A 25185-nucleotide genomic window follows, 5' to 3' on the forward strand; every position below is an offset into this window, starting at 1 on the left:
TCAATTCTAAACCTTTGTTTTTTTCTCTGATTTTTTTTTGCATCTGTCCCATTGGACCTCAACGGCACATGAGCTACCCAGACTTTAATTTTCATTATTTTGGTATCTGTTCTGGGGAGAAGACAAGATTTTAATGGCAGGAAACATGTGCTGTTGCAAATGATGCCCCACTCATTCCTGTGTTTGCAGGCTATTATGGCAAAAATGAAAAAAACCCCATGCAAATCAAGGGCTTCTGCAAGTTCAAAAGCGAGAGTTAATTAGGTATTATAGATAGATTTGTGACTGGAGGCAGATCCAGTCCTCTTCCAAACCACTGAAGTTTTTGGTATAAAGAATTCCCAACCCCATCAGCAAAGACTGGAAACACTTCTGTTCTGCTGCTGCCCATAAACTTTATGGGGGATGGAAGAGCGAGGTTCCGAGGACCAGCTGCTGACTGAGTGCAGGAATAAGACAGAGGTTTCAACTCTCATCCACTTCCCAGTTCCCAGCTTCCTTTGGGAGAAAATGATGGAGTAGTTTGGGTTGGAAAAGACCTTAAAGATTGTCTCAATCCAATCCACTCTCATGGGGAGGGACATCTTCCGCTATCCCAGATTGCTCTGTGCCTCATCCAGCCTGGCCTTGGACACTTCCAGGGATCCAGGAGCATCCACAACTTCTCTGGGAAACCTGTGCCAGGCCCTCACCACCCCCACTGGAGGAATTTCTTCCAGCATTGCAGGGCAGAGAAGGAGCCATGCCACATGCCAACATGCTGCACTGGACAGGGCAAACTGGGACTAGGAACTGACACAGGGAACTGGGACTGGAAATGCTCTGGGAAAGTTCTACTGTCAGAAACATGGACAAAATTGAGCTTTGCTGCCTCAAGAATAAGGAGTGAGGTATGGACAGTGTCCATGCTTGGAAAGGATCAAGAAACAGCAGCAAAGATGGGATGGAAATATGTGGAGGAGAGACAACAAGATGGCCACAGCTCCTCTGACATGGGAGAGAAGAAGGTGGTGGTGTCAGTGACCCATGCTGGCAGGAGCTGCCCTTGCCCTGACACAGTCCCATGACCAGGCAGGACAGAAATCTAAAATGCTCTGCTGTGTCCAGCATTCTGCTGCCAGGGAACATTGTCTGCTTTGCCTATGCTTAAGGGACAGCTCTCCCTGCAGAGTGAAATTCCTCACTGCTGTTCCTGTTTGTGTCATCAGATTGCAGAATAATGGGTGCTGATACAAGGCAGAGTCTGATGGTTTCCAGCTATGGATTAGTTCAAAGAGAAGTTGATTCTTTTTGCCCTCACAGGGCCAAACAGGGCTGAAGAAAACAAAGGAGACAGTTTATACTCTAAAGGAAAATTCCCTTTGTGAGATGGATTTATTCTCTTATTCTGAGTGACTTGGCTGATTCCATGGGGAGAGACTGCACACACTGCACTGGAAAAGATTTATTGTAAAAGCTTTCATCACAGCTTCACCCTATCTACAAAAAATGGTGGTCCCACATATTAAAAGCCACTCTTTGTCTGTCCCTTAGGGAAGTAACATTGATTTGCTTTTAGTAGCTGAAGTTCAATAAAAGCAAATATATGCAATTACAGAAGTACTTAGTGACATATAAGGTTTCCATTTGATGGTGTTTTCTCTCCCTACTTCCTGTTGTGATCATGCTTCAAACATTGCAGAAAAGCACCTTTAGTTTCTGTTGGATTGTAGGGAAGCTGATCTATGCCAATATCTGCCATGATGTTTGTTCCAAGGCTTAGGGGAATGGTTTTTGCAGGGAGAGAGGGGGACTGCAGTGGAAACAACCTCTCTCTGTGCTCTCATGTGCTTGCACTTGAAGTTTAAATTCCACATCCAGGACAGTGATGGTCCACTCTGGTAGAATAACTTGCAGTCAACTGAAGCATTTGTAGGATCTGCTTTAGTGCAAATGAGAAAGGAAATTTGCACAGGGAATTCTTGGTATGTAAATACACAGGCTCTGCTTCATTTTACTCTTAGTTTATATTCTTATATTGTCCCTGCTTTTGTATGTATCAACACCATCCTGGATGCACTTTGTGCTTTTCAACATGAATATAAAATGTAGCTGGAGAAATGCATTAGCTGAAGGGGTACTGATGTTTCATTTCCAATGCTTCCTCATATTCACCTCGTAATAAAATTCTGCGCCCGCATAATGAAGTTTTTGTGCAAGGTCTCAGTACAGAGGCAAATTTCTGCTGATAGCTTTCCAGGAGCTAAATTAAAGGCCTTCACATCTTTCTGAATTTTGTAACATTAAAATGATACATGTGATGTTTGTAAGGAGAAGGCAGAAGCTGATACTTTCTGTGTGAAGAACTAGAAGATAACGGAACGCAAACACAGGGTTGTCAATCTTACAAAAACTCACACAGAGGCTTACCTGAGTATGTGAATTGTTTCACCAGAAGCACCACCTTCTAGATCATAAAATGCCCATGCCTGACTCAGAATGACTTATGTATTAATTTGGAAGAATCAGATTTGCACTAATACACATAAATACTAATATTTTGCATTTCAAACAGACACACCTCTGCATTACCAGCAGCACTTTAAAGCCATGGTAACAATTCCGAGGTAGATCCAGCAGCCTTACCTTGTACCTGCAAATTCAGAATGATTTCATCTGATCCCCAGTTGTTGCTGGCCACACAGCTGTAGTACCCAGAGTCTTCTGCTTTCACAGTCCTGATGACGAAGCTGCCGTTGCTGAAGATGCTCCTTCGCCCATCAATCATCACTAGACTGGGTGTCCCGTTACTGCCTCACAGGAAACAAAGTGCATACATTAAAGAAGTTACAATCAAAATTACTCACAAGTGGATTTTTTTTTTTTTGAAGCAGCTAAGGATGGAAAGAGAAAGAAAGGTGTGGGGCGAGGTGTGTCCCTTCAATAAGGCAGCAAAGGAGGATTTTCTGTTGGGAAACACCTATGATTTACTTAAAATTGCATTTTTTATGTGCATTTGGACCTAGTGTGAGTGAAAACAGAAATTCACTCCTTCCTTGTCATTTCATAAAAATGCTGAAACAAGGGAATAGGTGGTTCCTGGCTTTGGAGTTCATCCTTATGAAATCATAGGTATTTATATCAATGCACAAGATTGTTTCATAGCACTGTGGCTTCCCTGCTTACACAGTGCTTGCATGAAAATTATTGTCCATGTGTGTTTCCAAGTGGCTCTGTCAGACTGTGAAACTAAAGCTGAAAACAGAATAATGGAAAATTAAATATGTGCAAGACATTTACTGCCCACCTCAGCACAAATCACTGTATCAGGCACTTTGCTCTCTCCAAATAAAACTTTCCTGTCTGCCTGAGGATAAAACAAAAACCCTCCTAAGTTTTACATTTTGAATGTTTACCTTTAGCCCTTCTTCATTATTTTTTCTCCCTTTGATGCCCTGTAATCAGCACAGCCAATCAGCTGAAGGAGTTTCTGAACTCCTCATCTACTGTGACCACGTGCAAATCACCACGAACAGTCCTTCTCCTTCCTGCCAGTGACCCAGCACCACAACCCTCAGGATTTTAAAGGAAATGGGATTTATCTGAGCTGTACATTTAGTTGCTGGTTACCTATCCTTCATCCATTTGACTGTTGGAGCCGGGTCCCCCACGGCTTTGCAAGGGAGGACAATGTCCTTCATCCAGGGCGTTGTCACCGTCCCGCTGAACGTCAGGATCCTGGCAGGAGCTGGGAGGGAGAGAGCAAGAGAGACTGAAGTGAGGTGTCTGTTCATACAGCCCTTGGAAGGGACATAGAGTCACCCACAATTAAAGGGGGAAAACCAAACCAATCTAAAAATGGTGTTTTTCGGGTACTAATTCCTTTTAACTCATAATATTAACTATTTATTCAAGCAAAATATCAGTTTCAGTACCTGGAAGACAAGTAACTAAAAGAGAGATGAGGCCAGGGATGGGAAGAGTCTTTGTAGAGGAAAAAGAGCAAACCCAGTTATTTATCATCATTACTGGCTTTTATATATTTTGGAGTAGAAATTATGGATGAAAATTATGTCCAAGGGATGCTTCTCTCAACACTTCCAGCAAGAATTGTCCACAGTAGACAAGAGTCTTACAAAAACTAAATTATTGGTACATCTCTCCTACAACAATTTTCATATTAAGCATAATAAACCTTCATGTATATTAATACATTGTAGAGTCTATCTGAAATTCACAAATGTGAAAAAAACTAAAATCAGGTTTTATCAGCTCTCACCTAAATACATTAAAAATTATCACTAGTGTATTTTCAGTTTATAGGTTGTGTTGGAACTTAATTTGTTATTCCTCAAGAATGACCCTTGATAGAAATAGACTTTCTGTTGGCCTCTAAATATACATTTTAAAGGCACATCCTGAATACAGATAGACAAAATACTGTATTTTTAGTCCTGATCTACTTCAGTCGTGCACACCGATCAGAATTTATACTTAATAATCCATTTTGCACCAATTAGGAAAACATGAAAAAGAGACTTGGCATCAAATATAACTGGGACAGTTAATCTGGAAAAAGATTCATGCATAAAAGAACAGGCCTTGAAAAATTAAGCAAAATTACTTGAGTAGGCTGCAATGGGACTTGAGATATGCACAAAAAGAAAAGATTTCACAGATTATACAATCAGTTTGGACTGTGTTGCCTATGTTCTCTTCAAGCACTGTTGAAAGCCAAGCTTCTCAAGAGATTTTTTTTTTTTTCCCCTCTGGTCAAAATTTTAATTAAAACACAAGATTTAGGTAACAAAGTGAAGGGGTAATGGGACAGCACTGCTTTCCTAACAGCCAAGCATCAACATGTCCTGTCCTGGCTAAAGGGCAGCTGGAGATCCCTGGCTCCTTCCTTCCAGAGCTCTGGTGTTTCACCCTGCCAGGACACCAGAGTGATGCAAAGACCCTGGGCAGTCAGAAGCTCTCATGGATCAGACTGGTTTTCCACCTGGGCACTCCTAAGATAACATTTCCTAGAAATGACTTAGACAGGGCTGCCACAAGCCAGCTGTGTTGGGTTTGGATGGCCAGGTTCTGGTAATGAGCAGGTTACAGCTCACCAGAAGCTTCCCCCACGTCAGCAGATGTGATGAACTGCTTGTAACCCCTATTCCCATCTTCCTGTGCTGCTGGGGAGGAGGGAGGGGTGTGGAAAAGGTGTTTTAAAGATTTAGTTTTTCTTCTCATTATTTTATTGTTTCATTTATTATTGCTTTTTATTTATTATATTATTGTAATTATTTATTATTGCTCTGATTTTGTTGGCAATAAATTCAATTAATATCTCTGATTTGAGTCTGTGCTACCCATGACAGTACTCTGTGAGTGGTCTCTGTGCTCAACTTAAGAACCTTTGTTACATTTTCCCTCCCCTGCCCAGCTGCAGAGGGGAGGGATAGAGAAGCTCTGGTGGGTGTCTGGCACCCAGCCTCCTCAACCCACCACACCATGGGCTAATTAACCAAAGTAACTCAAGCAGAAAAATGCTCAGAGCACCCAGAGACACAGAGTGAAATGCTGACTCTGCAGAAGTTGGTGTGAGAAATCACATTTGTCTTCAGTGGTGCCAGGTTTTGCTGAAGGAGGCACTTGGTGGCTCTCATGCCATCTTTAAAAAGCAGCAGGAGATGCTGTCAGCTACATCTACAAAACATCTGTGAGCATCTGGACTGCTCAGATTCCTGTCCCGTGCAAAATTCCCTCTGCAACATGAAGTCTGAAAACTCATTTAGAATTGACTATTAATCATTTTCTCCATGGCCTTCCCATATTTGCAGTGGGAAATTTCAGTTTCTTGAAATATCCAGCTACTCCCAACTATTGCCAGCTCCTGTAGGACAAAACATGTGGAACACAGGAATCCTGCTGAGGCATGGCACCACTGTTAGCAAATTTTCTGTGTGATCTCTTTGTTTTTAATAGTTATTTCAACGTGAATTCTTCCTTAAGAAGTCATAGGCTGGACATCAGATGTTGAAAGTGCAACATTTATGTTGTAGCTCCTGGTTTTCAATATCCTGTATCCCTCATTTTATTGAAATGTGTGGAAGTAACATAAATCTCACAGGAGCCTAAGCCACTGGTAAGATGATAGACCATGACTCAGAAAATTATCAGAAAAGCACACTGCACTATTTTTGCGAAAATATCCACAGCTTTCTATGGATTTTCTTATTCCTTCCATGTACTGAGTGCTTTAAAAGAAATGGTAAAACAGCAGGAAATTTTTCAAGCCCAATTTTCTTTACAGCTGAACTTCAAATGATGTCCTGAGACTGCTAAAAGGTGCACAAAGAAAACCAGAAACAAAATAAATGTCAAGTGAAATCCACCTCAGAGCAATAGGTTTGAAATTCTAGCAGGCATTCATGAGGTAAAAAAGCCTAGAAGCTCACAGACCTCTTTTTTTTGAGCCATGGGAATTTTTGGAATCATATGGGTTTATTTCTTTGTTATCAAAGCTACCCACATGCCTACCCACCTCCCTCCAGCCTTACATTTGATGGCATGGCACTGCATTAGAGCTGTGTCTGTTCCTGGTTTTTTTTACAAATCACCCAATAATTAATTGAAGATAAAGAGGTTCCTTCACAGAACAGTGCACTCTCTTATGATAATGCAGTTTTCTGCATGTTTGTTTGTTTAAATTACAAATCCTCTATCCTACATTTACTGTCACAGAAATAGAAATGGGCGGAAATTCTTTGCAGGAGGTTGTAACACACATGGGTTTTTCTTCCTCTGGAGGACACAGCTGTGTTTTAAAGGTGAGCTTCAGAAGGAAACTGAACAAGGGCTGTGACAATTCACTGCAGTTCAGCTTGAAACAAATAAAAGATCCAACGGTGAATATCCTGGGTCAGGAGATTCTTTCATTTAATTTCTCACAGAAAAGGGTGGGCAGAGGCTGGGATGGAATTGCCAGAGCAGCTGGGGCTGCCCCTGGATCCCTGGCAGTGCCCAAGGCCAGGCTGGACATGGGGAGCTCCTGGGACAGTGGGAGGTGTCCCTGCCATGGCTGGGGTGGCACTGGATGATTTTTAAAGTGCCTTCCAACCCAACCCATTCCACGATTCTCTGTGTCTAATATCCCCTGTATTCCAGTCTGATGAACCATCAAAGAAACAGAGCAAGTGTGCAAAGTCACGTGAACCCCACATGTTATTTAAAAACATTAAACACCCAAAGCAACATAGACTAGGGGGGAATCTGTTCATAATAAATGCTCAGGTAGTTTAGAAAACCAGGGGAAACTCCAAAGTCCGAGAGTTGTCCCCAGAGGATCAGATTGCCAGGGGTCTGGATCTATTATCGTCACACTGGCAGCAAATGCCATTCCCCATCAGTCATGGTCAGTAAATCAGAGGGACAAGTGCATGCAAGGCTTTTTGTCTTCTGACTATCCTTGATAGGCTAAACCCACTTCTTTCAAGTCAGCAGTGAAGAGTAATTTGAGGGGCAGGAGCACAGCTTGCTTACGTGGATGCTGAACTTTCATTGCCATGATTATTTTCTGTTTGTTGGGGATTTTTTTTTATTATTTCTGTCAGTTAATTACAGAGAATAACAATCTGTTCTGAGAAATGAAGACACTAAAGAAAGAAAGAAATGTTAACTTGAATTAAGCTTTCATTTAAATTGGACTATCCATTTCACATCAAACCCCTATCTAGACATTCTCATTGTTCTCAAAGGAGTTCTTAAAGGGGTTATAATTAAGTTGACATAATTCAATTCAAAGTTAACTCTTATTAGCTGTCATGATGGTATCATTACTTGGACAGTTACTGTGCAGTAAGAGAAGCAAAAAAAAAGGAAGCAAACAACTACAAAATAATGGCCCACAGGATGTTTTTGCATTGGGAACTTATAGCAAAATCAGGATTTAACTGCTTCTAACCCCGGGATGTGCTGTTTGCCACAGATATAGTGGGGGGTGAAAAAGGTCTTTGAGGCTTTGAGCTCTGCCCATCCTTCCTCATTGTGCAGCCACTGCCCTCAGCACTGATCACCACTTTCTCCCAGCTCCCTAAAAAGCCCTGTGATGCATTCAGAAAGGAAATTTTTGTATGTGATACAATAATTTCTAACTGAGCTACATCCAAAGTTCATAAAATTGCTATCTATCAGTATTCCTAGCACCCATCAAACCCTTCACAAATGGATTATTCATTACTTTTACAGTCCTAAGTGCATGTAAGAGGCTTTTCTTGAGCATCATCTAATGCAGGCTTTATATTGGAGTATCACTACAAACTCTGAGGTTGACTGGATGAATTCTACTGTCCTTTGAAATAAAGTCTTTTTCAGACTGACCTGTCTATATTGAAGTAATTAATTATTTTTTCTTTTAAGTCATCTTGCCTTTTCATAAAAGTTATTTTTAAGTTCACTTATTTGTCATCATGGATTATGTTACATAAGCTTCAGAGGAGCAGAATTAATTCTGGTAAGCTGGATCAGTTTAAGTACATGTGGGTCAAGTTGCAACTTCTCAATTTTTGGCAAACAGAGCAATTGCACACTGCAATTCCTCATAACTTGAGGTCATGAATATTGGTGCCTGCAAAGCCTGAATTGATCCATGTTCATCTTTGAACATTTCCCTCTTTTTAAAATCCATAGGGCAGGGAAAAAGAGAATTTCTAGTGCTTTCTGTGCAGGGCTTGCCTGCAGCCTTCATCTGTTGGTATTGCACCATGCCTAACAATTTTTGCTCTTATTCAAGCATCTATTTAAATGCTTTTTTTTTGGTTTGCTTTTATCTTTCACCACCTCACATTGATTACACACAAATGACAGAAAAAAAAAAAAAAAGAAAAAAAAAAGAAGCACACTGAAACCTTTGCCCTTTTTCCCTGAGTTCTTCTTTCTTGATCTCCCTTCACTGCTGTCCTTTACACTCCTCATCCCCCTTTTAGGATCTCAGCTTTGGGTCTCACTGATGTCCATAATGCAGTGTGCACTTACAATGCTACAATGGAAAAACTCCAGACTTCTCAGATCTGAAGAACCCTTCTCCACTCTGGGAAACTGTCATGTGTTCAAACAGTACCCTCCAAAATCAGCAATACCATCCACAATGATCATAGAATCCTAGAAGGGTTGGGTTGGAAAGAAGGTTAAAGATCACATAGTTCCAACCCCCTGCCATGGCAGGGCCACCTCCCACTGTCCCAGGAGCTCCCAATGTCCAGCCTGGCCTTGGGCACTGCCAGGGATCCAGGGGCAGCCCCAGCTGCTCTGGCAATTCCATCCCAGCCCCTGCCCACCCTGCCAGGGAACAATTCCTGCCCAAGATCCCAAGATCCAGCCCTGCCCTCTGCCCCTGGCAGCCATTCCCTGGCTCCTGGCCCTGCAGCCCTTGGCAATTGTCTCTCTGCAGCTTTCCTGGGGCTCCTTCAGGCCCTGCAAGCCCACCCTGAGCTCAGCCCAAAGCTTCTCCTGGCCAGGCTGAACAATGGCAGCTGGGCCAGCCTTTGCTGCCAGCAGAGCTGCTCCATCCCTCTGCTCATCCTGGAGCCTCCTCTGGGCTCTCTCCAGCAGCTCCAGCTGCTCCCTGGGCTGGTCCCAGGGCTGGGGCAGCTCTGCAGGTGGGGTCTCACCTGAGCAGGGCACAGGGACACAATCCCCTCCCTCATCTCTCTTTCTAAACTTCTTTTGATGCAGTCCAGGGTAACAGCTCTGATGTTAATGTACCATCATTAAAGGTAGGAACAGAGAGATTTCCCATGGTGATGGAGTTTGCTCTTCCATGCAGAAAGTACTTTCATGTCGGTGGCACTGGGCTGAAGTTCAGCAAAGCCTTTTCAGAAAGAACCTGTCATCATAATGCACTAGGACACTTTATTTTACATCTTTACATCATTAAACGTCGTAGTGAAGACTTAGCAGGCTTGTAAAACTGCAAAGCCAATTGAATGTATCTAATTTTGCAGCTCTAGGGGTCTGAGCATTTCTCTGCCCATCCTGGCACGGGCTGTAATGGTACCAGGTTGAGTAGAAATAAAAAAATCAATTTGAAAACCCCATGTAGAGACTGATTATGATGGGACTCTTCTCACTTTTCAGCTCAAATTGTTAGGCCTCCATTTCCAAGCCAAGGTGCTCTAATGTTGCAAGCATAACATCTCAAAAAAGCAGAATTCACAGGCCCCAGCAATATCTTTTAATAGAACAACTAATACAGCTGGAAATAAATATTCAAGATTTGAGGCACATTATCCTTTCATCATATCTGAAATAGAAGCAGCAAACTTCAAAGCTAATGCAAGTAGAGAACAATTGTTCAGAGTTTAGATATGTTAATCAGACCATTTTATACAGAAGATGGTACTTGTGGAGTACACAAGAGATATTACTAAGGAAAGGAATGAAAAAGAAGTTACCTTGTACAGCAAGGAAAAGAAACATATTCAGAGGGGGAGAGGCATCATCTGCAAACCTCCCTGTTCCCAACAACTGAAGATAAAAATTGCTCCAAAAAGCAATCTATTCCCTTCTAAGGTAGGCTGGATGAGCACGTCATCCCCTCTCTGCTGACTCCAGCAAAACCTCCAGCAATTGTCACCTCGCTGGAGAGGCCACGTGCCAATTGTGCCAGAAAGCAGCATGGCAGAAGCCTGGCTGGCTCTGAGCAGCTGTGTCCCTGTACCTTTGGCCAGTGGCTCCACGGTGATGATCTCGCTGCTGTTGCCTCTTCCCGCAGCCGTCACGGCCACCACCCACACGCTGTACTGGCGATTCCGGCTCAGGTTGGGGATTCTGTAGGAAAATGAGTCGGGAGAGGCTTCAAACTCGCTGATCACCTGTGGTGGGAGAGACAAATATTTCCAGGCTAAAATAAGCAGTATTTGGAGAAAATGTGAGTGCTACAAAGCCTGTTACTTCAGGGCTCTTCGGATGAGTATCGCTTGCTCCAAACAGATGGCACGTGGCAATAAACAGAGCAGGCACAGGAACTTGTTGCAATCCATTCATATTCAGTGAATTTGTGCCTGTGCCTTGTTTACAGATTGGTTTTATTCAGATTAGGACTTTTATGTGCCATTTATTTTTACAGGGTTGGATAAACAATGGAAATGAATAAATATGCCTAAATTTTACCATCAATAGCTCTGACAAACTGATTTAGCTCTACACAAAACTTTCCCAATGGAGGATTCGGTGCTGCATCTGCTGGGAAACCTGGAGTTCACTATTTCTGTCACCTAGAACCTTTGGTGTTCCTTATTCCTGGGTTTTGGTGGCTTATCCCTTCAGCAGTGGAGTGAACCAAGGAATAAAACTGTGCTGTGTGATAGACTGTTCAAACTTCCCCCAAGCCTAGTTTTGTTTAATCACGAAATTACTTCCATTCAGAGACTCCCAGCTGAAGGTCATCTCAGCCAGTTGGCTGCATTAGCAGGGAAGGACAAGTGCTGGAAGAAATGCCAGTTCAGTCTCTCCTCTGTCACTCAAGTGCCTCGGCCCAAGGGCTGTGGCAGAGCCAACCAGCTGCTCTGCACTCCCTGCTCCTCCACGACAGCTTCTGCATCCTGCTTGGAGCAACCTGGGCAGGGAAAGGTGTGGAGGAACATAGAGATCCCTCCAAGGGGCTTTGGGAGCCTCAGCACATCCTCCACAGGAAGTCTGAGGAGGGAAATCTCAGCTCTGAACAGTGTTACAGCGCTCAATATTGCCACTTTTATTTCTGACATGGGCTTTGTGATGCCTGCACGTAAAAATAGCAGGGTAATGAACCATTGGAATGAATAATACTCACTTCCCTGTGCAGTGCTGAGCCTGGTAACGGCTAACTAACACTAGGCTAAAAATAATTAGAAGGTTAATGACGTAGAAAAGAAGATTTTAGCAGGAATCAGCATTAAAAATAACGCATCAATGTAAATCTAAACTTGGTTCAGACTGACAAAGTGTGCAAGGAAACTCTTTGATATACAAATATCTGCTTGTGGTAAAGGCCAATTCCACCTGATTAGCATTTCAAAAGGCACATTGACCTGAAAACATTGGAATACTAGTCCTTCAAAGTGAATTCCAAACAAATAAGAGATGTTTCTGAGATATCATTAAACACTTCTCCATGTGAACTGGCAGACAGTCTCAGCTGCTGAATGGGCCACTGCACTTCTCTGTTCTTGAGCTGGCATCTCCCACAGCCAGGGGAAGAGGGGAGTTCATCTCCTCTCACATTTGAAATCCAGAGTGAAGACATCTGTCTCCAAGCCAGGCACCTCAGCTCCCTTCAGGGACCATGCAAAGGCTTCTACAAAACACATTTTGTTCCTTCCACGGAGAGTGATTTTCCTGGGAAGACTGGCTTGCTCCAGCTAAGCTCCCCAGGCTCAGAACAAGCCCAGAGGGGGAACTGGCCACATTTTCTAGCCAAACTAATTGCCCCTTTGCTTGTCAAAATGCCAAATTAGTTTGTGTCATTTAGCCAGTGTTTGCCTGGGTTCCCACTTCTGGTATGAAGAGGTCAGTGCAGGCAGACACCTTTTTATTACCTGAAATATTGCAGCAGGTTTTGAGAACCATCTGCCTTGACATTTACACAAGAATATTGGACAAATGCCCGTAGCTTGACAGGCTGGATCTCTGTGAGGTCATACATAAAAATTAATGTATTGATCATTGCAGAGGAGGCTGAAATGTAATATTCTTGAGGCAGCATTTCCTGCAGTTAATTGGAAAGTCAAATAGGCCAGGCTGTCTCTGGCACTAAGGCTCCACTCATTAATGCAGTTACCTAGCACAGGTTCCTTCTAAACCACCTACTGACATGGGACATGGATAGAGCATTTAGGAACAGCTAAACATCACAAAATTCCTTAGTGCTAACTTTTATTCCAGCAACCATCAGATCTTTCTCACTGGAACTCCAGAGATGGACAAACAGCAGGATTTTCTGCTCCAAGGCTTTTAAAATGCTTTGTTTTCAACTCCTTTCTTTCTCCCAGCATCATTGACCCATTTGCATCTGTGGCTATTTCAAATGTAAAATCAATTATTCTCAGATTTAATTTATTAATTGAATCTGGTAAATGCATCTTCACTAAATGAACAACTCTCATTTTCTTAAAACAAGCTGCTATAGCAAAAGATTTTGGTTTCTAACTGGTTAACATACATCTTGTGTTTCCTCAGCTCACATTCCCCTTTAAACACTTGGGGATGCTTCAGTGACAAAGAATCGATTTCACTTTAAACTTTTGCCTGTCATTTCAATTAGCCTAACATGCCAGAGACTTTGATTTCACAAGAAGAAAAAAAAGGCAGCTTTGTCAGCAAAGAGAAGATTAAACAATTGAAATAAGAAATATTTAAAGGAATGTCACCTTGTCACATATTGGCCTGTGCATGTGCCAGTATAAAACATAAACTGCTGTTCAATCTTAGAAGCAGTAACATGCTTGCTCAAGGGATTTTTTTTCCTAACTGCTATTTTTTTTTTTCTTTCCAGTTTATAGATGATGGGTTAATTTTTCTTCTGTCTTTAGCTCAATGTCTAAGAAGGAGAGACAGAGATCAGTCTCTGAAATCCAGCAAGGGCTGTGAAGAGTAAAATGAAATCAAAGTCCTTTATCAGGATGCAGTCAATCTACTTCCCCAACCAGGCAATGGCAAGAGATGCTGAGGAACAGCTGGTGCAGGGAACATCAATTTCCTCTGCAACTCCAGCCCTATTGGTGTGCATTTCTTTGTACACTTTGAAGCAGCATGCCATCTCCTGGCATTTCTGACTCCTTGAAAGCACAATTTAAAAGGCATTGTGCATAAACTGATCCCTCTGGCTTCTATTTTTAATTGCTCGTTCTATTTGTTGGCTCGCTTGCTGTGTTTTTTAACACAAGCTGAGAAAAATTCAGAAGAATGCTATAGAAAAAAATACATTTCTAACAGTTTGCCAAGCAGCCAGGGAGATCCCCAAGCAGGGAGTTAAGACAACAAATAGAATTTACCACGGGCTGGAAGGTTATTTAGTGAAAGGTAGCCTGAACCTTGCTTACAGCTGATTCCACACAACTTCTGATTAGATAAGTGAGCTACAGATCTCCATCTCTGCTCTCTGCAAGTTGCAGAAAACCTGGAAATGAACAGGGAAAGCCATATAGAGACTGCAAGGACATGAGTGAAAAGGAAGAAACAGCCCAGGTTTGTGGTTTGTGTTGTGAAGTGAAAATACATGTGTATTGGCTGCCTCGTGTTGAAAATTAAATATAAATATAAATAATATTTCAATTACCTAGAGTGGGTATGTGCTTTCACTTCAATTTTAGGTCGAAAATATGGCACCATCTATAAATGGAGCTGAAAGGACTCTGAGAGATCACCTGAGTCTTTCTTTTTTAAACCAGGTTCACCTTGTCTGCACAATTTCAAACAGATGTTTCCCCAACCTGATTTTGAAGACTTGCAATAAAAGGAGATTTTGCAACTCCCTATGCTGCACAACCTATTCCATTGCTTAACTAATCTCATGATTAGAAATAGTTTTTTTTTAATCTAGTTTGAGTTTCCTGCTGCAGTTTCAACCCACAGCTTCTTTTCCAGTCTATTAGGAACATGAAGAATAGATTATTACCTTGATCTCTGCACCAGCCTTTAATCTACATGAAGTTTTATCGTTCCTTTCCCCACCAGTACCCTTATCTTTTTACAACTAAATAACTCTGGTGCTTTCAACATTGTCCAGAAATCCCATTTTCTCTATCAGTTTCTCTAATAATATCTCCTGTTATCCTTCAAACTGTCTAAAGATGGTCCATAGCTTTCTCATCGTTTCCAAACCTGCACTCAACAATTCCAGGGATTCTCATTTGGCTTTTCAGGACAGGATTATAAAGGCTGTTAATGTTCATCTTGGGAGGCACAATAACCTTAAAATCCTCTTCTGAAGAAACAGGAGAATTGCTCTTTACACAGTACTTTTGCAGCTGGTTATTCAGGATACCCATTTTCTTGCTCAATTTTATCCAACTTTTTCCAGATCCATTTCCTTGTTCATGAAGACCTACCTGAATTCTGCTTCTGTCTCCTGTGTACATGCAACATGCAACCCCTCCCAGCCTTGGATCTCCTGCTAATTTAATAGGCAGCCTCTCTATTTCATTACCTGGGTCAGTAATGGAGCCACTGAGCAGAACTGGGCTCAGGAGAGACACTTAGGCCGCTCCCTCCCGCCCACAACAACGAGCCACAGAACAGCACTAAATTTGTTATATCTGGCCTGAGTTAAATCAATGAAATGGTGTTTGCATAGCTGGGTCCCTCTAAACAAACATCCATCCTCTGGGCTCAGCTCCTCTGCTAAATGGGAGAGAGCCTGGCGTTGCATTGAGCGCTCCATCCCAGTGATCCACACTGATTTTTAACTTGGCTTCTAGCTCAATTTTCTGCTGCTCTGAACAGCTCTTTTCAAAACAATTCTGCTTTGGAGGGGCTTGTGATAAGCAGTGTAGACTGACATCAGTCAGCATCACCTCCTCCTTGAGCCCTCTTTAATCACTGGTGGAGATGAGGCCTAGAACAAGCACTGAGCCTCATGAATAATTAAAGTCTTCATTTCTACATTGTAAAAACACAACAATCTCCATCTTTTCGTACAACTCCATCACAGAACTGTCGACCTCGCCCTACCTCAGGCATTGCTGCTCCTGGAAACCACAGAATCATCAAGGCTGGAAGAGAACTTCAAGTCCTACTATCACCCAGCCCCAGCAGCATCACCCCAAACCCTGTCCCCAAGGGCCACATCCAGACTCCTCCTGAACACTCCCAGAGACAGTGACTCCAAACCTCCCTGGGTAGCTCATTTCAAGGCCTGACCGCTCTTTCAGTGAAATTTCCATTTCTAATACCCAATCTGAACCTCCTCAGGTGCAACTTCAGGCCATTTCTGCTCATCCTTTCACCTTAGACATGGCAAAAGAGACCAACCCCACCTCAATAAAACCTTCTTTCAGGGAGTTGTAGGGAACAATGAGGTCCCTCCTGAACTTTCTTCAATGAAGAATTTCTTCAGGGGAACAATGAGGTCCCCCTGAACTGGGGGACTGAAGACCCCCAGTTCCCTCAGCTGCTGCTCCTAAGACTTGTTTTTCAGACCCTTCCCAGGACACATTCTACAATTTCAAGGTCCTTTTGTGATGTGGGAGACCCAAAACTCAAGGCAGAACTCAAGAGGCAGAGAGTACTGAGATGTTTTATTCTAAAAGTCATATTTGAGAGTCTCCTGGACTCACAGGTGATCCAGAACTGGGGGCTTCACTAAGTTCTTTCTACTTGGAAGCAAACTGGGGTAATAAAAAATCAATACATGTCTGTATTTATAGGGAATGAACTTCAAGTGCTCCATCCCTGAGAAGAGCAGACAGATCACTGCTGTGCCCTCTCAGTGAACTCCCTAAAGATGTGTAAGCCTGCCCTAGGTCACGAATTGTACTTTTTTTGAGGACTGCTGGCTTTTGCCTTCCTTTCACAGACGGACAGACTCTCAAAGCTCCAAATAACCACTGATCCTGGACATGGTCTCCAGTAAGGCTCTTGGCTGCCACTTTGGTCTAACAATGGTTTCTGTTCAGGTGTTGGCTCATGTTTTTGTGTTTTGGAAGGTGGCACCTATTTTTCACTCAGCATTATTGAAGGTAACTGTTGGAAACAGAAGCTGTGCACAAAAGTGAATGCAGCTGCCTTATAATATTGTAACTTTTTTGTAACTTTTTCACCTTAATTGTAGAACTAAAATGTTAGAAAGTTTCAGATGGAAATTTTGGGAAGAACAGAGGCAGCTCCCTGCCTTCCCACTGGCAGGAAAATCCTGTCAATCCAAAGAACTACAGAACCACTGAGGCTGGAAAAGCCCTTCCAGCCCATGGAGCTGTGCCCGATGCCCACCTTGTCCCCAGCCCAGAGCCCTGAGTGCCACGTCCAGCCCTTCCTTGGGCACCTCCAGGGATGGGCACTGCAAATCTCCCTGGGCAGCCCCTGCCAAGGCCTGAGCTCCCTTTCCATGAAGAAATTCTGATGTCCAACCTGAATCTTTCCTGGTGCAGTTTGAGGCCATTTTCTCTTGTCCTAGGAGCAGAGCTTGACCCCCACCTGGCTCTTCCCTCCTCTCAGGGAGTTGTGGAGAGCCAGAAGGGCACCCTTGAGCATCCTTTTCTCCAGGATAAACACCTAGAGCACCATCAGCTGCTCTGGAATGCTCATTTCCAGGAATTACACCTGGAAGAAAACCCACTCTCTGGACTTCCAGGTATCCCACTTAGGGTCCACCACCTGCCTGTCCCTTTGGGGCACCTCCTGGAGAGTCCCTCAGGCTCTTGATGAGGGAAGCAGCGTGTGGTGTCACAGGCTGGTGACCACGGGAAGGTCAGGACACCAAGGACTTATCGTCAGACTGTATTGATATCCCTGGGTGTGAGACGAGCTAGTGAGACAAGAAGGGAGGTTTATGAAAAAATCAATATCAAATTTGTTTTGGTAGGGCTTTACAAGGAGACCTTTTAAAAATCATATAAACCAGCACATCTTCAGAATCAATTTATACTCTGTCACATCCCTCCTGAGGTCTGCTCTCTGACAAAAATAAGATAGGCAAAAAGTGTAAAGTTGGCAAAGCAATTAAAAAAATTAATGTACTGTGTTTGGGAGCTGGCACCAAAGATGTGAAACAATGACAAAAAGGCTAAAAATAGAACATGTGGTATATTAAAAAGACACATTTAAAATACTGTTCAATATAAGGTTTTAAAATAACCCCTAAATTATGCACTATTTCTATGCTAAATAAAGCACACAGGAATTAATAAGCATAAATATCTTCACGCTGTAAAACGTGCTATATAGATACAGTGATAAATACTGCTTTTAATACACAAATCAATGAGCACATATTTAAAATTCAACCTTACAGAATCTGCTGATTCTAAATAAACTTCCATTCAACACTTCAACACTAACTTTATCTACTTAGCCAACTTCTGCCAGCTACTTCTCCCTTTTTTCCAAAAAGCTTTCAGCATCTTCCTCATCACTGAAAGATCCACAGTATGTAACAACAAATCATTTCTGCCTTGTAATTGCATCAACTCCTGTCGCCCTGAAAACTCAGCTTCTGAGCTTGCTAACATAGTTCTATAAGGACTTTCCCAGGACAGTAACTGTAAACATAGATATGTGTACATTCTTTCTGTTACACGTCTTGTGATGGGCATTTCTCATGGCCAGTGCAGTGAGAAAGTGTTATCCTGACCATCCAATCCCTGGCCATGGTCAGAAGCCTATAAATCCTGGGAGGAAAAATAAACTCTGCTCTTTCTTGCACCACACCTCAACCTGTGTCTGCGTGATCTATCGATCTTTAGCAGCAACAAACTCCATTTTCCAAAGTTTTCTTTTATCCAAGTCTTTAATCTGGAGATGAAATGAGGATCAGAAAGTGTGGTGCAAACCCAAAGTTAGAATTTAGACAGATACTATGCAAAATCAAGACAAAACTTGTGTCTGCCTGAAAGAATTGAGTGGAAAACACCTGGATGATGGGAATTTATGACAGCTAATAGTTTAAAGATCTGGTTTAAGATAATTGTATATACTTCCACATCTAGTTTATATTGCAGATCAGCTGGTTTAAGATAAGCATGTATAATTTCTCTAGACTAAACAAAGAGAAGGGAAACTTTCAGAAGATTTATCCAGTTTATCAGAGACGTCTAGCTTCTTTCCTTAATGAAAGGAAACCCTTGATGACCCCAGAGTAAATATTTGTGACTCTATTCAAGGTGTCTGAAGTCAGATGAATTAAATCCCACTTAGAGTCTATGAATTACAGACCAAGAGCAGCAATTGCTCTCTTCTTCCACAGAGCAACCCCAGAGTCTCCTGTCTATGCTGGTTAAATCACATAATATATTTTCCCCTTAGCGGGTTTAAATAAAAGCAATAAAATGAAACAAATATAGAAGTCTAACAGGCTTAAGAGTATCTTTCTTGGAGTAAAATAAGCAAATCAAAAGGATCAGTAACTGTCTACCTCACATGTTGGTCAGTTTCCAATATTGATTATGTTTTCACGTAAATTGACTTAGGCTGTGGCCAAATCTAAGATCATTTCCCTCTTTCCATCACTGCTTTGCCTCTCTTCATCTACCACCCATTCCAAACCCAGCTGTTTCACAGAAATATTTCCAGGCCAACATGAATCTCTGCTGGGCTGTCAGCTTTTGGATCTTTCTACATCCTCTGGAGAAGTCCAGAAATGTAGAGTTTTCAAAGATTCTTTCTACCACAGATACCTAGGGCTGACTGTAGGGTTTGCACTATGAGGTAATTCCTAATCATCAGCCCTTTTTCAGCACTGAGGTCTGCTTTGTGCTCTGGTTCCTCATCCAGCTAATCCAGTTTATCCTGACAGCATCATCTGGGATCTTTGCAGGAATATTCTCACTCCATTTATCTGATTCAACTGTTCTGGAATTCCTCCTCCTTCCAGTCCTCAGGCTTCTGGTCTTTTGAGACTTCAGTCAAAGGTGGGTTTGAGGGACAAATTGTCTCTTAGCAGAATCCCACAGCTAAGCAACAACTTCATCAACCAACATTTCAGAACTACTGTCAGGATTAAAGACCAGAGAATAAACTGATTATTTTTATTAGAAATGTTGGGTTTAAAATATAAATTTGTATGTTTTGCAAGCTTCTTGTCATATTTGTCAATCTTTGGGTACGTGTGCTAGAAATGGAGGTAAAGAGCTGAGAAAATACAGACCAGTAAAATCATCTGGGTGTCAATGAATAGCATGACATCACCCAATCAGAAATACATTTATTCAAGTCTATTTTGACTTGTTGATTAGAAAAGTGTAGTCATTAGGGTTGTTGTTGCTGTTTGGGTTTTGCTAATCTGCTGGTGGGTCACTCACTAAAAGGAGCAAACACATTAAACAGGATTTTCCTGCTGTTTCCAGCAAAGCAGGTCATTAATTTGTGCATCACTCTATGCTTCCTCTCCATGGAAAGCCTGGAGATTAATGGAAAGGAGTCATGTAAGTAGAAGTGCACTATAAAAGAATAATAAATGGAGACCATTCTCCTTTCTCAGTGATTTTCCTTTTCAGGACACAGTCAGTTGGTTCTTGTCTTTCCTCCACTCATGTGGAACTCACTTAAGATGTGAAATAAGATGACCTCACTCCCACTCTCTGATTTCCTGATAGTGAGAGCTAAAAGCAGAACTTGTTTGGGAGACTGTGCTCAGAATATGTTCAGATGGGAAAGACAAACCATCCTGTCACTGGCCTATAATGTCATCTGAGTTTTATTGGAGACTTTAAACTTCTGAGACATCTTGGTGTCACTCTGATATGTTTCTTTTCCTCAGAGAGCTGCACATTAACTCTACCACTGTCTGGTTTCCCTTGTTGTATACAGATTTTAACCAAATTTTCCAGTTTTAAACTGCCATATAATAATAAAAGAATTAAGGTTGGAAGGTTCCTCTGGAGGAACTTCCCTTCTTAAAGCAAGCTCAATTGCATCAAGTTGCTCAAGGACGTGTCAAATCAAGTCTTGAAGCTTTCCATTCATGGAGATCCCACAGTCTGGGCCTCAGCTTCAATATTTGACCAGGATCTCATGGTAATTTTTTCCCCAAGCAGATCAGAATTTCCCATATCAAAAATTCCCTCTCCTTGTGCACTTTCTTATCCCTTCCTGTATCAAGAAATTCTGATCCTTAACCTTCCTTCTCCTGCCCTCAGCACTCTGCTGCTCTTTAGGAGAAGCTTTTTACCTCTTCTGAGATCAAAGTTTCCCAGCTTGGCTAACCTGTGTGTCACAGCAACCTTCTCCAGACACTTTTTGACATCTCAATTTTATTTAATCTAATCCCATTGATTCTTCCTTAAGCATTCTAGTGACCTGAATGCAACAAGAGATTGGTGGGGTTTTTTTTGGGAGGGTTGTTTTTATAAGGATTTTTTTTATTATTTTTTATTTTTTTTGTTCTTTTCTCTTCAAAAACCCCCAAAATTTCCTTTTCTGTTGCACTTTGAAAACCCCTGGCAATGCACATCTACAGCCCGAGGCAGGAAGTGCTGGAGCAGCCTCCTGAGTTCAGTAGGAACTGAGGCAGCCCAATTTCTGTGCTAGGATTCAAACTAGCACAGAAATTCCAAGTGTGTGGCATCAGGGAGGAAAATCCCCCTGCCAGGATGGGATAGCAGTGCCAGCACTCCCCTGAGACCTGGGCAGGGTGAGTGCCATGAGCATCCTGCCAGTACAAGGACAATGAAAACACTCTTAGAAGGAGTCTGGCCACCATGGGACCATTAGAGGTGGTCTTGAGAAGCCAGATCCTACAAAAAGTTGGACATAGATGTGGTAGGAAATAGGTAGAAGCAATGAGTTAGCACAAAGGACAGTTTTTCTAACTTAAATTCTGGCATATTCTGTTTCTTATATTTGAAGAGTGAAGGATCTGTGAAGTCTCATATTTCTGTATTTTTTCCTACATTTTCAGAATTAAAAAGGGAAAGTTTTGCTTAATTATGCCTGTAGAATGCTACAGACACAACAATTAAACAGTGTGAAATTAGATCCTTGCTTGCCCTTTATCTTGGCCAGAGAAAAGACTGCAGTGGAGAATCTTTTCCATTTTTCACACATTAATCATATTTGTGGTTTGAAACATCCCAGGCAAATACTGTCCTTGGGGCTTAAAATATTTAAAGAGGAAATGCCTTTTGTCCTATACAGAGGCAGCAGAAGTTTTAAAAGCTTCTGCCTTTGACAAGCAAACTGAACAGTGCAAGAGGCAGGAAATCTTCATTTTATAATATGGCAGGGTTGTATAAGTGTTATGTTTGTAATAAAAATATGCACAATACAACCAACAGAGTTAATTATTTTTCCTGTTGGTGACTTAAACACCAAAGCAGTGTTCTTGTGTAAAAGACTGTTAACCTGTCTAAACTCTATTGTATTTTGTTCTCAGCAATAAAATGCAACCTGAAAAGAATGCAGCCTCTCCATCAGTTCACCTTTACCCCTGTCCTTTTCTCTTTCTCCTCACTGATGGATGCCTGAAAACTGAGTTTGCCTTTCTGCTTGAACAGCAGACTTTTGGCAAAGTTATTTTGCAGCCAGGGCTGTGACTGATAGATGGAGTTTTTAGGGCTCCATACCTGCAGCTACAGCACTTGCTACTTATGGTGGCAGAAGAGATGATAAAGACATAGGTCTTTTATTTATTCTCCTCCTCACCCTAATTTAAGACCTCTCCCTCTGTCAAATACTTGTCTCTGCCAGCAGTGAATCAAACAAGAACTTCCCTGGATATATTAAGTGTATCTGCACAGCAGTGTTGGCATTTGAGCAGCTCTGCAGCAGGATTGTTTCACTGCAAAGCAGCTCTGAATAAAACAGCTTTTTAGCTCACAATCCGTTTCAGAAAAAAAGATAACAAAGCATTTTGTTAGAAACTAAGCTGAGGGAGTGTGTCCTATATTAAATATGTCCTGAGGGCTTGCATTTGTTTAAAAATGTCCAGCTTGGTTTTTGGAAAAACCCCCCCAGTGTGATCCCTGCCTCACTCAGCACACAGGGCTGATACAGAAGATGTCTGCAAGCCACAGCTCCTGCTGATCTGCAGAACACTGGGACTCACAGATACATCTAGAACATATTTATACATTTATCTGTGTGTGCATATATATCTTTATATGTACACACACCTGCAGGAAGGTAACAGCAGGATCATGAAATCACAGACTGGTTCAGGCTGGAAGGGGCATTAGAGATCATCTGTCCTGGGGGCAGGGACACCTTTCAGAACTCTCTATGGACACATCAGCAATTAATAAAAAGCACAAACATCTCCAAGTGCCTCTACCTGAGGCTAAGGTATGGTTCCATGATGGTTCATACGTACCCCTGCATAATGAACACCACAAAAATACAGCAATGAAATTCTGTTCAGGCCGAGAGCAGCAAAAAAAAAAAAAAAAAAGCAACTTTTCTTGTCATATTGTCCATCTCTGAGGTGCTCCAAAAGGTAACCACAAAATAGGAAGTTTAGTATGTGAGAGACTCACATGGTAAAGAATAATGTTTTTAGCTGAGGATGTTTATTTTCTTGGGGATGTAAATATAGGAAAAATTGTTGCTAACAAAGCCCCAGGAAGAAGCACTGCAGCTTTGTGCATGGAAAGTGTCTGGAGAAGGCAGCAGCACCATCTGGTGTTCTCTCCAAGCCCTCAGAGAGGTGCCTGATCTCCACTCAGAGCTGTCCTCTAAACTCTGACCTCTTTAACCCACTGAGTGCCACAGAAATGGCACATCACACTATGAACTGGGATGGAAAATCTCCAGCTAGTTTACATTTAAAGGTGTGCTAAAGATGGTTTGGCTTGCTACAGGTATGAAATTCATGGATTTAGGAGACAGTAATCCCAAAACATAAATCAGAGAATCACACAATGGTTTGGGCTGGAAGGGATCTAAAAGACCACCTTGTTCCAATTCCCTGCCTGGGGGAAGGGAAATTCCCACATGCCTGAAGCATTTTTGGAAATTTCTGGAACAATATTTTCCTTGCCTATTAAACCAAGATTGCATTTTTCACATTTGGTGGGAAATCCTGCTTAGAACTGAAATCCAAACCTTGGATAAAACCCAAATCCAAACCTCAGATGTAAAATAAATAAGTATTCTTTTCAATCCACATGAAAATAAATATGTAGGGGTATTTAGAGAGAGCAAATTGGCCCTTGTGATTAAAGATTGTTAAATTTCTTTGTGATTCAGAAAGGAAGAAAGACAACCTGATGCTCAATTCAAATTTCCTCCTGTCACTTTCTCAGCAAGTAAAATCACATAGAGCTAGAGTGGGAAAATACTCCAGGCATAAATAAGCCTATTCACAAGCAAATATGTTTGTTTATAAGTCATTATGTTCTTTCACACATGAATACCCAAGCCAAAAAGGCAGGAACTTAGATGAAAACAGGGTAAATAAATACATGCCTCCAGCTGCAACAGGGCTCCTGCAGCTGGTGCTGGAAAATGTAACTTGTTACATTCTAAACTAACCAAACCTTGGAAAAATACTCCAACTGTCTATTTTGAAATTATTTGTGGGCTAATGCTCTGCAACGGGTTTGAAACAAAAAAAATGGATGGGTGGAATAAACCAAACTCCACTCTCGCTTCTCTCTGTAGCTCCAGGATCTCCCCTTGGCCTTGCTCAGGGTGGGAGAGGAAGCAGCAGGGAGAAGATCAAGGGCTGGTGCCTGCAAGTGCTCAGTGTCAGCCCTACCCAGAGGGGCTGTGGCACTTACTGTGGGGTAGGGGTGTGAGCAGAACACCGTGTATTTCCGGATGATGCCGTTCAGCTTCAGGGGAGGCAGCCAGGACACAAAAACTGTGGAGGCCGAGGCAGCAGCTGCTTTAACTCCAGCAGGAGGACCTGGAACTGGAAAAGCAAAGTGTGTTAGAGTGGCCCACGGCAGATGTTCAATCATCCCAGTGTAACAGAGGAGTTGAGAGGAAAAGAGGAGTGTGTTGCTTTGGTGGCTGTGCCCCCATGGACTGAGATGGATGCTCTGTGTGAGGGAGCTCATGCCAGGGAGGAGCTCTGGGGGCTGTGGCCCCATCCTTAAGAGGGGAAAAACTCTTCTTCAGAGGATCCCTCCCACTGATGATCAAACTTTTGTGAAGTATCCCCTGCATAAAATCATACAATGAACACAAAAATTATTTGGGTTGGAAGGGAATTTAAATATCTTCCAAACCCCTTCCATGGGCAGAGACGCCTTCCACTAGACCAGGTTGCTCAGAGCTCCATCCATCCTGGACACTTCCAAGGATGGGGCATCCACTGAGAAACCTGTGTTAGCAAAAAACTTCTTCCCTACATCCAATTTGATTTTCCCCTTTCAGTTTGAATCCAAACACACACACATGAAAATATCTTGTCCGTGGTCACAGAAATTGCCAAACAACACATGATTATAAACAGCCAGCTTTGAACACACAACCCATGCTGAAGTGTTATAAATAATACACATGTGGACAGTTTAATGGACATCCAGAGTAGAGCTGTGAATTTAATGAAGTGGAGTAAAAATGAACACTGCCTGATGTGACCCA

General features: G+C 42.2%; 1 protein-coding gene across 1 annotated transcript in view; it reads right to left on the bottom strand.

Moving 5' to 3' along the window:
* The window catches only part of DSCAM (DS cell adhesion molecule), a 437468-nt gene that overhangs the window by 48182 nt on the left and 364101 nt on the right, over nucleotides 1-25185 (bottom strand). The window contains exons 20-23 of the mRNA XM_023926681.2: nucleotides 24375-24508; nucleotides 10688-10841; nucleotides 3610-3727; nucleotides 2626-2789 (exon numbers count right to left, since the gene is read on the bottom strand). Coding sequence (XP_023782449.2) covers nucleotides 2626-2789; nucleotides 3610-3727; nucleotides 10688-10841; nucleotides 24375-24508 — 570 coding nt within the window. The remainder of the gene's footprint in view (nucleotides 1-2625; nucleotides 2790-3609; nucleotides 3728-10687; nucleotides 10842-24374; nucleotides 24509-25185) is intronic.

Source organism: Cyanistes caeruleus, chromosome 3 (genome assembly GCF_971803275.1).
Source record: "Cyanistes caeruleus chromosome 3, bCyaCae1.hap1.1, whole genome shotgun sequence".
Taxonomy (NCBI): Eukaryota; Metazoa; Chordata; class Aves; order Passeriformes; family Paridae; genus Cyanistes; species Cyanistes caeruleus.